The 12,049-nt window shown below is 41.6% G+C and overlaps 1 protein-coding gene across 1 annotated transcript in view; it reads left to right on the top strand.

Annotated features, from left to right (window-relative positions):
• The window catches only part of ubl3a (ubiquitin-like 3a), a 29,264-nt gene extending 18,421 nt beyond the window's left edge, over nt 1–10,843 (top strand). The window contains exons 2-5 of the mRNA XM_044041746.1: nt 6,557–6,665; nt 8,449–8,535; nt 9,852–9,929; nt 10,357–10,843. Coding sequence (XP_043897681.1) covers nt 6,557–6,665; nt 8,449–8,535; nt 9,852–9,929; nt 10,357–10,409 — 327 coding nt within the window. The 3' untranslated portion in view covers nt 10,410–10,843. The remainder of the gene's footprint in view (nt 1–6,556; nt 6,666–8,448; nt 8,536–9,851; nt 9,930–10,356) is intronic.
• Nucleotides 10,844–12,049: the final 1,206 nt, after the last annotated feature.

Below are 12,049 nucleotides of genomic sequence, written 5' to 3'. Positions count from 1 at the left end.
AATTGAATCACGATATGCAGAACATAAAATAAATTGTATTCTCAGCAGCCTGTGTCCTGTTTTCACAGCCGAGCTAGATATTTCTTTCTCCACGAAACGGTCATGGCAAAGATATAGACAGGACGTGTGTGTGTAGAGAAATACAGGGACTATATCATACCGTGAAGGTCCCCAGCAGTTAAACTGCTTAACGGTGCATAAACAAACCTGTGACCTATGGTCAGGTTAGCGGGTGACATGTTGTTTGGGATGGTAGCAGCCAGTGTTAGTTTTAGCTCGTCCGATATTATTTCTGATGTGTCATCTGTCCTCAGTCACCCTACACCTGCAATGTACAATATTTAGCATCTTCTACAGAGCCTATTTAGTCTTTACTTCAGGAAATATCATATACATAATCTGCATAATTTGAAGACAAGGTCTTGATTGGCTTGTTCAGATGTTTAAATAATGTTTTAACAACTCACAGAAATGACTAGGGTACCCATAAACCTATTGTTATTTTACTTTGGTGCATTAAAATAAAAAAAAAGGATTATTTTGTGAGTATCTTCTGAGACAGCGTCCACAAATGTACCCACTGTACATGAAAACAAGACAAAATGGCATAGATGACTAACTAGCTCCCTGGTTACCACAAGGGTTGGCATGGCAACCACCAGAGCATGACTGTAGGCATAATCATCAGACGTGGAATATAATCTGGATCCGCCTGATTGCATGCCTGGAACTTTTATTTGCTTGCACAATGGCAATTTATGTTACACCGAACATTGTTCTGTTCGATATTTCAGCGAAACCAGCAGATGATGATGATGTGCATCACATTCTATAAGCAGCAGGTGAAGCAGGTGGGAAGAAAGCATGACACGTGAGCTAGTAATAGATAAGTGGCCTATAATGATTGTCAAGTTAATAATAAACAAACTTTAACAAGGTCGAGGCCGCCGTACCGTGAGGGTCTCGATATTTACGGATGCATCCCATAACATGACTACAGTGAGACGGGGGCTTGTGTCACGTGTTGGTGTCAGCTACAGACATAATAATAACTTTGTTTTGACACCCGAGGACGAGGTCTTACGTTATCCCTTTCATGACCATCTTCCCACTGCCTAAGGATTCATAAATGTGAGAAATCTTGGCCATCTCATCCACAAGTTTCTAAAATTAGGTTTTGGCCTTGTATCTTGTTAAGCGAAATTGGCCGGTGATCTGAACCTTTGAACACATTTCGAAAGAATCGGGCATGTTGCAAAGAGTCATGAATTTCCTCATTGAGACCTTGTTCGCCTTTGGCAAGTTCTGTCCGAGTTGTTTTGTAACCTCGGTTGCACTTTTTAAAAGATTCTTCTCCTTCTCAGGATAAAATTAGCCAATCTTTAGGCTCAGCTGCACATTTGTCTCCAGTTAGCGATGTGTCGAACATTAAAGTAAATATAATCAGAGCAGAGTGAGGGAGAAATTCAAGGATTATTAACACTGAAGCCATTGTTATGTCCGTATGTGCACTTTAATACTGTATTCTAGTTGTCCAACTAAAAATAAGGCTGTTTAACACATCTGAAGGGGTTATTTTCCTGTGACACTTTCCTGTGAGAGCGAATACTTGCTCTATAATTTGCGAAAACATTCAGTGCATGCAAGGCTGTTTTATTTTCTTAGTTTTGAGTAATTAAAACCGGGGACGAGTGTCTCTCAGGCAGAGCTCGTTATTCTTTCGACGCAGGTCGTTCTGAGTTTGTCAGAAAAACCGCATTTGCCTCATTACTGTCACCTATATTTCGGTAGCTGTTGATATTCATTTGAACGTTGACAGCCAGAGCTGTGGGGATGAGAAGTGCACACAAGCAATTAACAATAAGATCAGCGACTGACAATTCTCGCACACGCGCACGGCGGGGGGGGGGTTTGTGTTCTCAAAAGTAAAGTGGCGCTGCATTCTCGAGTTTACAGTCAAATTTGATCCAGATTTAATGGGCAAGTCGGAGCAGGCTGGCAGCTGGATCCAGCTGGCTTCATTTAAAACGACCACAGTCACACTAATCACCCACCTCCTCTCTTAAATTCATTTATACAGTCAGGAATCCATACTGACAGCAGCGGCTAACCTTACCGAGCAGACTACATATAAAGTTGCTCTAATAGATTCCCACAGGACGGCTTCCCACTCTGTAATTTGTTGACTGCTGCACAAGGGTCTAAAGAGCAGCAATAGTCTTTAATGCCTTCATAAACACAAGTACACATAAACACACTACACACACACACACACACACACACTATTGCCTTGAGAGTGGTATTCAGGGAGGAATAATTACAGACGGCATTGGATTTCCTTCTCCGCGTCATGTGCAAGCATTGTTTGCTTACTTCACATGTTTACACCATGGCACCGCTTTGCAGAGGGGTTACGTTATTGTTGTGTGTCTGAACCTCTGGGTTGAAGGTGAGGATTGACGAGCGGGGAAACGGTGTCACCAAGTGCACGCACGGGTAGCCTGTGTTGGGTATTGTGTTATTTGCAGAAGCAGCCGGTTGGAGAAGCTGCTGCGTCAGGGTTTTTTTTTGAGCATCATGCTACAGAATTTAAAAATACTGTGACATTCTCACATTTAAAAAAAAAAAAAATGGAATAATAAATAAAATAAAATAAAAATGGAACAATACACTCGGTTGCCTCGTGCACAAGCTTCGTACTGCAGGTTTTCCACATGGGTTGGGGACTGCAGAAACATGCGTGTTGTGCATATGAATGTTGATAATGCGTGTGTGTGCTACTCTCCGCACACCTGAAGCTGGAAAATAAATTGTAATTGATTTTATTACCCCGAAACTGTCTGTGAGACAACTTTACCAGACCTTTTTGTGGAAGGGAGTCCAAGGAGAAGGCGCAGTGACTCTCAGGGAGAAGGGGAGAAACTAAAAGAAGAGGAACTAACTGCAAAACCTCACATCTGCATATGAAAATCTATCCTTTTAAAGTCTAGTTCCCACCACAGTTTTACAACCTAATAATCCTGAGACCTGCAGATGCCTCCCCGATGCTTTGCACATCCTGGTGTCATTTCCAACTTGCTGGAAATTTGGTTTGAGTTTGCTACGACACACACAGGAAAACAACAGCAGTTCAACATGGAGAAGAGGAACAAGAAGAGAAGAGGAGAGAAATACAAATTTAATAGTAACTCACTCGGACCCGTTTCACAAAAATTCCCCATGTCACTTATCGTGTATCAGTATCTTAAAGGATTGTGTAAGGTGTGACCCATACACCATATGTAAAGAAATCAACATAGCTGTTCCATTTTCAAGGGTTTGAATTGAAGTCTATGGGAAAATGAGCCTACTGCTCACTCGATTTAGCACGTCACTAAATGTTTTTCCTGAGCAGTTCAGGGTCTCATTCGTTAACCTTGTTTCTTCTTCAATTAGACATGAAGTCAACGTTGTTATGTTGTCAATTAAAATCCCGTTATATGAGTGGACACCAACGTGATTGACAGCTGGTATAATCCAACAGGAGCCTGGTAAAAGGTGGTGAAGGTCTGTGAATAACAGGAGCCACTTTGTTTCCAGTCACTCGTGCGTTGTGAGCTCACAGTGACACAACTCTTTTCCTTTGGCGTTTTAGCCCTTTAACACAGAGCGGACTGCAGACGACACATTTGCGCAAGCACACTTTGCATTATTGTGAGTATGCAACAGTTGGTGCACGTCAAAGCCAACATGCAGTTATTACGGTAGTTTCACTCACGCTGTTGCAGGAAGCAGGCAAATAAGTCTTTGTTACCAGAGAGAAGAGAGTTGGAAAAACGCCTGCACATTGTTTCCATTTTTTTCAACATTGAGACAAAACCTTAAACAAATGTTATTTTAAACATGTTTTACACTGTTCAAATTTCAAATTTAACACGCAAAACCTGGTGTCCGTGTACGACTACAGTCATTTTTCCTCAATAAAGCGTTTTGTTTTTTCTACATTTTAAATTTTTAATCCACTATTTTAACATGCAGTAAATTGGAAATAAGTTATTCTGGAAAAATGGGCAAAAGCACTTACTCGCATGACATTTTTTTTGGCCCTTTTATGGTGAAAATAAGCAAAAGGGTGGACATTTTGAGGCTTAGGCGTTAAAGGGTTAACGATGCTTAAGTGTGCTGCTTCCATTAGGTGTGAAGAAGATCTGTGAATTCCACACTCCACACAGCATATGATTCAGTGGTGTCGGTGCTCTTGAAATTATTCGTTGACCTTTAATATTTGTGTGGAAGCTTCTGGATTTAAAACATTCATCTCTCTTGTTTGGGGACTTCTGCATTGAACCTGGCGAGTTGGAGATTAATGATGACGCAGATGATGATGACACTGGAGAAAGAAAATGGATGAATATACCTTGAGGAACTGAGGCTAGTTCGGTGCCTCTTGTTCTCCTGGCCTTGCACATTCCTTCACTGTACAGTATATTGTGCAGGGAGGGAGAGAGGGAGAGGGAGAGAGAGAGAGAGAGAGAGGGAGAGAGAGAGAGAGAGAGAGGAGAGAGAGAGAGAGAGAGAGAGAGAGCACTTGACAGAGTGACAGTGACAGAGAGACGAATTGAAATAGGCAGAGTGAGATTTTTGCATGTGGAGGATGTGACACAGTGGAAAAATGGGCTGGATGGAACGAGAATGAAGTCAGGTGGTTGCGGGGCGGGGGGTAAAGCTATCTTGTTGGTGTTATCAGGTTAAGCCACCCACCACTGGCTGTCGCCATGGTGACACCACGATGACGACCAGGTGTTCAGGCAAGAGGGAGAGAGAGACCTTGCTCATGTAAAGGTGCTCCCTGTGCTGTGTGCCTCTTCTCCATCATGTATCCTCATCTGTCTCATTCAGAGTGTCAGCTAATGTTTGTTGTGAGGGTTTATTTCTATTAAAAAGAGCTGCTGTATGCTGATATAATAAGGTGTGTTTTTCCATTTTGCACATTACTCACAATCATTCTGATCCATATCTGTCTCGTGTTGAAGTGTTGGAGACGAAGCAGCAGTTTATTTTTGCTGGTTGGAGCAGTGCTGTCTGAATTTACGCTCTCTGGCTGCATGTTTGCATACAAACATGTGTGTTTTTAAGGCATCGTGTTTATTGCACATACGTGTAGCGTACATACTACATAAGTGGGGCTCGACACTGTTAAATTCAGCTGATCTCTCAGATGCAGGGTTGAATACAGGGTCAAATATGTGTATTTTTGATTATTGCTGTGTGTTTATATATACACTAAGCAATAATATATATATAATATATGTATATGCACGTGTGTGTGTGTGTGTGTGTGTGAGTCTCTATGGCTCTCCCATGCTTAAAACTATAAGCTGATTTGATAAGGTGCTTACAGAGATCTTAGTCTTCAATCCATTGCTGTTAGCTCAGTTACATCACTGCAGTCGGCTGTGTGTGTATATGTATTTGTGTGTGTGTGCAGAGTGGGTTTGGTGGGGGTGGGAGGGTCTATTGGAAGCTCACACACCCTCGGCACATGGAAACACACTGGTAACAAATGAGACACACGTGCTTTTGCTCTGCGCTGACTCCGGGCCATACACACACACACATACAGGTTTCCTTGTCTCCTAAAGGCACACTTACTGTACCATTTTATTTTATTTTATTAAACACACATCATGACACCACTGTCTAATTGATTATCAATGAAATGTTTACAAATCCCTTCATCTGTATTTAGCTTATTTAAGCTCAGTGAGACATGCAAAGGGACTGCACATTAAACTGTAATATCAACATTAGAGGGCCACCTTTTGGCCCATTATTATTTAATCAATTATGACTTATTACGTATTTATGCATCCATATGTATTATGGAGTCAGGACCTTTGATAAATGATGATATTTGTTATGAGAGAGAGAGAGAGATAGAGAGATGCGCTTGTGCCAGTGCAAAATGTGGTCACATGTAACCTTAAAACTGTTTTCACTCCAGAAACGCAGCATTTGTAAGGAAAATGCAATTTGTTCTGGTTCAAGTGAATTTGCGAATGGATCTGTGTGGATTTTGCCTACGACTATTGCCTTGTCTGATTCTCTGTACTTCACTATCTGATCTTTTTCTGGCTGCGAGTGCTCCAGAGCTGCTGTTCAGTCGTTGACTCAAGGGGAACAGTGGAAAGATAACAGAAGCCACTCGAAACACAACAACAGTCCCACAGAAGACTCATATTCGTCTACATCAGCTAATTGTTCAGGGGCTGTGTGAGACGAGTTTGATTGTGTTGAAATGACTTCACAAAAACACAGAATAGAGAACCAAGTAGAAGGAAATAGAAAGAGGATGAGAGAAAAGTGAAGAGGAAGTGAAAGAGAGGAGGGATGGCAACAGATCCATTGGAAAGACTCTCCTCCAGATCCCCATGTCCTTCCTGTGTCCTATTAAATTACTCGAGTCTCTGCACTTCCTGATTGTGACTGTGTTAAATGTGACATAATGGAGAGTCTGTGCTGTTTGGTGTTTGTCATTTATAGCTGGAATGTATCTTGTTTTGTTTCTCTGTTGCAGATTAACTTGCGGCTCATTTTAGTCAGCGGGAAGACGAAAGAATTCCTCTTCGCTCCGAGTGACTCAGCTGCAGACATTGCCAAACACGTCTATGACAACTGGCCTATGGGTAAGCATCGTTACTCAGGTGCTTTGTTGATTGTTCCCAGTGATTTTAATGGATAAAAACATTTTGTGCAAACCTGATTCACCCGAGTGACTTAAAACTGGAGCTGTGACTTAGCTTCTCTGGCTTATTGTTTTGGAGCTGCTTTCAGACATGAACTCGAGACAATGCACGGAAATGTTGCTGTTCTTGCATCGAGGACACAGCCGGACATTGTCTGTTCAGACATTAGTAGCGTTTACAGAATACTTGGGCGAGGGCTGGTGTCTCACAAGTTTTCTTTGGAGTTTTTCTTGGATGTTTTTTTTTGTTCTGGAAACGTGTTAGCAGCTATAGTTATTTTGCATAAGCATTAGTTGCAAAAACAATGTAATAATAATCCACTGCAGGCACACATCCTACATTCAAAGGCCTACCTCAGGAATTTATTCATTTATCACTCACTTGTACATAGGAAAGTTTTAATTCGGGGGCCACATTTTGCACAAAGATTGTTTAATCTGTTACACCTTAAGCTAAATTAAGCTTAATGTAGATTAATTCATTATGCAGTACCATATTTCCATACAAATACCAAAGTAAAGGGTAAAAGTGTCTTAAAAATTAAATAATATGCAAGATGTATGTGATTAAAATTATAGTTTAGGTTTTTGGAAGTGTGGTACTGAGACTCTTGGCTCATGGAAACTTGGCTGCCAGCAAAGACACTTCAGATGCATAGTAATAACATTTATTTTTTTTTATTTTTTTTAACACAAACTCCAGCAATTGCTTAATAATCATAATGCATGTTCTTGATTCCGTGATCTTGCAGTGACTTATTCAAAGTCAAATTTTTAGTTTTTGATCAGACTGATTCCAAAGCACAGCTGCAGCGCGTTTGCTTTCTGACATAAAGTAATTGCTGGCAGATGATCCGACTTTGTTCAAGTGTGTGCGAAGCCACTGCTAATTACTTACACATAGGTCTATATAATTGTGGGTCTGTGCAAATCTTTTGTAAAGTGTAATTAGATCACACTTCCCTTCATCCCGATTATCATCGCATATAGGAATGTGGGATCACAGCACCGGCACCTCCTTTTTGTAATACACCCACTCCCTAAAGTGCTGCTACAACAGCGTACCTAACCTCACACCACCTTCACATCTGTCTGAAGTGCGTTTTCCCACGATGACGTGAGCGTCGACCGGCTGAAGAGAAGCCCACCCTGCATGAAAGCCTATAAATGTCACTGGATAGACTTGCATGCTCTTCAAGAAGAGTTTTCTTCTTCTTTCTATCCCGTCGGTGTTTGTCTCAGACAACACTCTTGTGAGACCCAGAGCAGGCTCTCACTCAGTCAGCACCAACACCCTCTGTTTAGTTGGAGACAAACATCTGGAGGCCAGACTCCGCTGCTGTGCAGCTCCCCTCCCTCCCTCCCTCCCTCCCTCTGTTTTCTCTCTCTCATTTAATGTCTTCACTTTTGTCTCTTCCCAGGCCACACCTTTCGCAGTCGTTACTCACATTCTGCTGTGCATCCCACACAGCCCACTTATTATACATTCTGCATGTAATAGTATAAAATAAAGGGCCGTGGATCGCTCAAAATATCTCCCGTGTGGTTGTTGGTGTTGTCATTTTTTCCACAATGCAGTGAGAGATTTCCTTCGTCGCCATACTGTGTCTCACACCAGTCGAGGGTAGTAGCTTTCTCTGAAGTGGAAAAAAGCAAGGCAGTGACAATGAGCTTTTCACTTTCCACATTGCCTGAAACCCCTGTGTTTTCCATCTCCTTTTCAGACTGGGAGGAAGAACAGGTCAGCAGTCCTAACATCCTGAGGCTGATCTACCAGGGACGTTTTCTACACGGCAACGTAACACTAGGAGGTGAGAAAACACCGAAAGTGCCCCTTCCTCCTCCTCCTCTTCCTCCTCCTCCCTGTGTGCTCATAGACATACCCTCTAAATCATGGCAGTGTGTTGCTGGAAAGTACTTTGCTGTTCTCATCTTTTTTTTTTTTTCCTGAGCTACAGAACAGAGGCACCTCAGTGCTTCTGGACAAGCCCGCTTTGACAGGAGAGTGGGAGGAGAGAGGAAATACAGAAAAAAAAAGGGGAAGGAGACGACTGGTCAGGAAAGGGGCAAGACTGGCATTAGAGGAGACCTCAGGCAGCACAAAGAAGAGACAGAAAGGGAGGGGTTGAGAAAATGAATGCCATAAATGAACAGAGGGAGAGAGAGAGAGAGAGAGAGGATGTCTCCTTTTGAGGTGGCCCTCTTCACTTCGCCCTGGCTTTTAGGCCTTTTTTCATCCACTTAACCCAATTTTGATTTGACTGGTGTTTTGTGCAGTTAATGGGGTTATACTGTCACCTTTACTCTCATCACATGACTGCCATCTAGAGCTGGGCAATCATTTTATAACATTATATATATATATGTATATGTATATATACATATATGTTGTACTATAACAATGCTTCACCTTATACCAATATCATGTTTATGCACTGTACAAACACACACACTGAGATTAGGATTTTGCCTCAGATTGGTAAAAGTGTTTGTTGTTTTCTGTCCACAAAAAACTTTTAAAAGCACCGTGAACTGGCTTCTTCAAGTGTTACTCAAGAGAAAAAAAAAACATAATCCTCTTAAATGTTCACCAAAATTCACAGCTAGTTTTAAAACAGACAACGTGCACTCATGTGAAAGCAGACGTCACATAACCAAGGAGCAGTTTTCAGAAGTAACCAAGCCGCTACAAGTACAAGTACAACAACAACAAACACATTTATTAATGATTAAAGTGAAAGGTAATCCTTATTTGTCAAAGTAACCTTTTTATTGCTGTGTTGAAAGTCAGACGCTGCCTTTTTTGCAAAGATTGTCATTTTCAAATACATGAAAATTGCTCAGTTGCAAATGTTGATTTTTAAATTTTAATTCATGGAAATGTATTCCTTTCTTGAGGGATTTAATTTACACTTTTCACGCAGTGTGAAATGCAAAAGTAGCTGTCAAGGTTTGAATACTCGTGTATATATAAAAAGTTACTCCTTCCAGTAGAGCTTCATTTGTATTCTACTGTTTCAGTGTTGTTAAAGGGTCAGGTGGTGACTGATGCTGTAAAGACTGATCTAGTGTAGCTCACTGAATATCCTCTAACTCTGTGTCTGTGTCTCTCACATCTCCCTGTTAGCCCTCAAACTGCCCTTGGGGAAGACCACAGTGATGCATTTAGTTGCCAGAGAGACTCTGCCTGAGCCAAATTCCCAAGGTAACCAGCTCTGTCTCCCTCCTTTCCTTTCCTTTCAGTAGGAACGTCTTTCACACTCTCAACAACTTTAAACATTTATACATATACGTATACATATATATATGTATATTTATGTTTATGTATGTATATATGTATGTGTATATGTATATATTTATAAGGTAAAGTACAACACGTATGACATATTTGACAATATTTTAGAGGAAGCTGAGCATCCCTTGTTGTCTTAGAGGACTGTAGAGACATGTCCCAATGTCAAGATTCTTATTTTAAATGTCCTTGCCATTTAAATGTCGTCTTTGCTGTTTATAAACTCGGTGGCTCAGTGTGAACTGTGTATTTATGTGCATTTGGTTTGGACCTGTACTGTATGGTAGGATCAGCTTGTGTTGATGAAGCTGTGTGTGTGTGTGTGTGTGTGTGTTCTCAGGTCAGAGGAACAGAGAGAAGACCGGGGAGAGTAACTGCTGTGTCATTCTGTAAATACACCTGCCCCCCCTTTGCTGCCGGCCCTCAAAACCCGTCGTTCGGTTCTTGCCCTCAACTCTCTGGACCCAGTGAGCTTGTGCCCTCTCATGGAGCCCGTCCACGAAACAGATTTGCATACGGATAAACACACACACAAACACACTCTCTCTCTCTCTCTCTTACTTTCTTTCTCCCTCTCACATACACACACACGTAGAGTCCATAGGAAGACAGTAGGCTCAGTCAAACTGAACCAGGACACAGAGTTGGGAGGAGGAAATTGATTAACGATAAGTTAGCTGATCCACTTTGTTGTACTCAATTCGTTGTTGTCACTGAGAATTAGAGGAGGGAACTGGATTTGCATGTTGTTGTTTTTTCTTTTGTCTAATGCACACCTTTTAAAGCCTTCTGCTGTACACATACACACACACACACACACACACACACACACACACACACACACACACACTGTCTGTTACTAACTGGCTCTTTGTTGTAGCTGGTCGGAAGAGTAATGCAGTGCCAGAGTTTGTGTGTGTGGCCTTGTTTTTTTATTCATACAAACCGCTGAGAATTTTAACCACTAACACACACACACACACACACACACGCGCACACACACACACACACCATTTAAACATCCATTTAAACGTGCTTGTGTGATATCCTTCAGTGCAGCAGATGCAGCTTAGACGTGCCTGATCAGAGAGAACTCAAACCAGGATACCCCGCAGCGCGCTGCGCACACACACACACACACACACACACACACACACACACACACACACACCTGTGTCCTTTATACTGCCCTCCTCTGCATGTGTCCGTATAGGTCACAGGAGAGAAATGATTCCTTCTTGGCTGCTGAGCGCCGCAGAGACCGTACACACATCACGCAACGCTCAGTTGTCACGTTTTAGCCAAACCAAGCCTACGCAAAACAAGCAAACAGACAGACAGACAGGCAACCGGGTGTCGGCGGTCTTGTTTTTTCGGTTCGTTTGCTTGTCCATGACATTTTTGACTGCATTTTCTACAGTCCGTGCATATTTTAACTGACCGACCAGTGTTGTGATTAATAAAGCGTCTCATGTCAGTCCTCCTGAACGAAAGGCTCGTCCTGTGCTCCTGTTTTTAACAGTGTTGTGAAGGATCTTTGTCGACGGCTGCGGTCCTCGCAGGGGGGAAAAAAAATGAAATCCCTGCTCCTTATTTGTCTTAATCTGTGTCTCACTCTTCTCCTTAATCCTCTCTCACTGCATTAACAAGTCAACTTTTTGCACAACTGAAGCATGTGCTCCTTTCATCAGATTACTAAGAAAAAAAGTGTATAAATGGTTTTATTTTATATTTTTCCAATGGAAGTAATGTTCCAAACTAAGGTAACGTGTAGAATATATTTAATATGAATCTTATATAGAACATGATGATTCTAGATCTTGTTGATATACAGTATATTGGTGTTTTAGTCTATGATTGTGTATACGGTTAGCCTCAAGCCAGTTCACAGTCACTCGCTGACAATGTCTTGTGCTTAACAGCAGCAAAACCTACCCTGATAATCAACAATCGACTGTATTTTTATTTCTTTTCTGTGCTCTTTTATTCATTTTTGTAATTATTATTTGTTTATAATTTAATGTAATCCTTTT

This window comes from Solea senegalensis, linkage group LG13 (assembly GCF_019176455.1).
Source record: "Solea senegalensis isolate Sse05_10M linkage group LG13, IFAPA_SoseM_1, whole genome shotgun sequence".
Classification (NCBI taxonomy): Eukaryota; Metazoa; Chordata; class Actinopteri; order Pleuronectiformes; family Soleidae; genus Solea; species Solea senegalensis.
The sequence above is the reverse complement of the archived record's forward strand: the minus strand, read 5'-3'. Positions and strand labels throughout refer to the sequence as shown.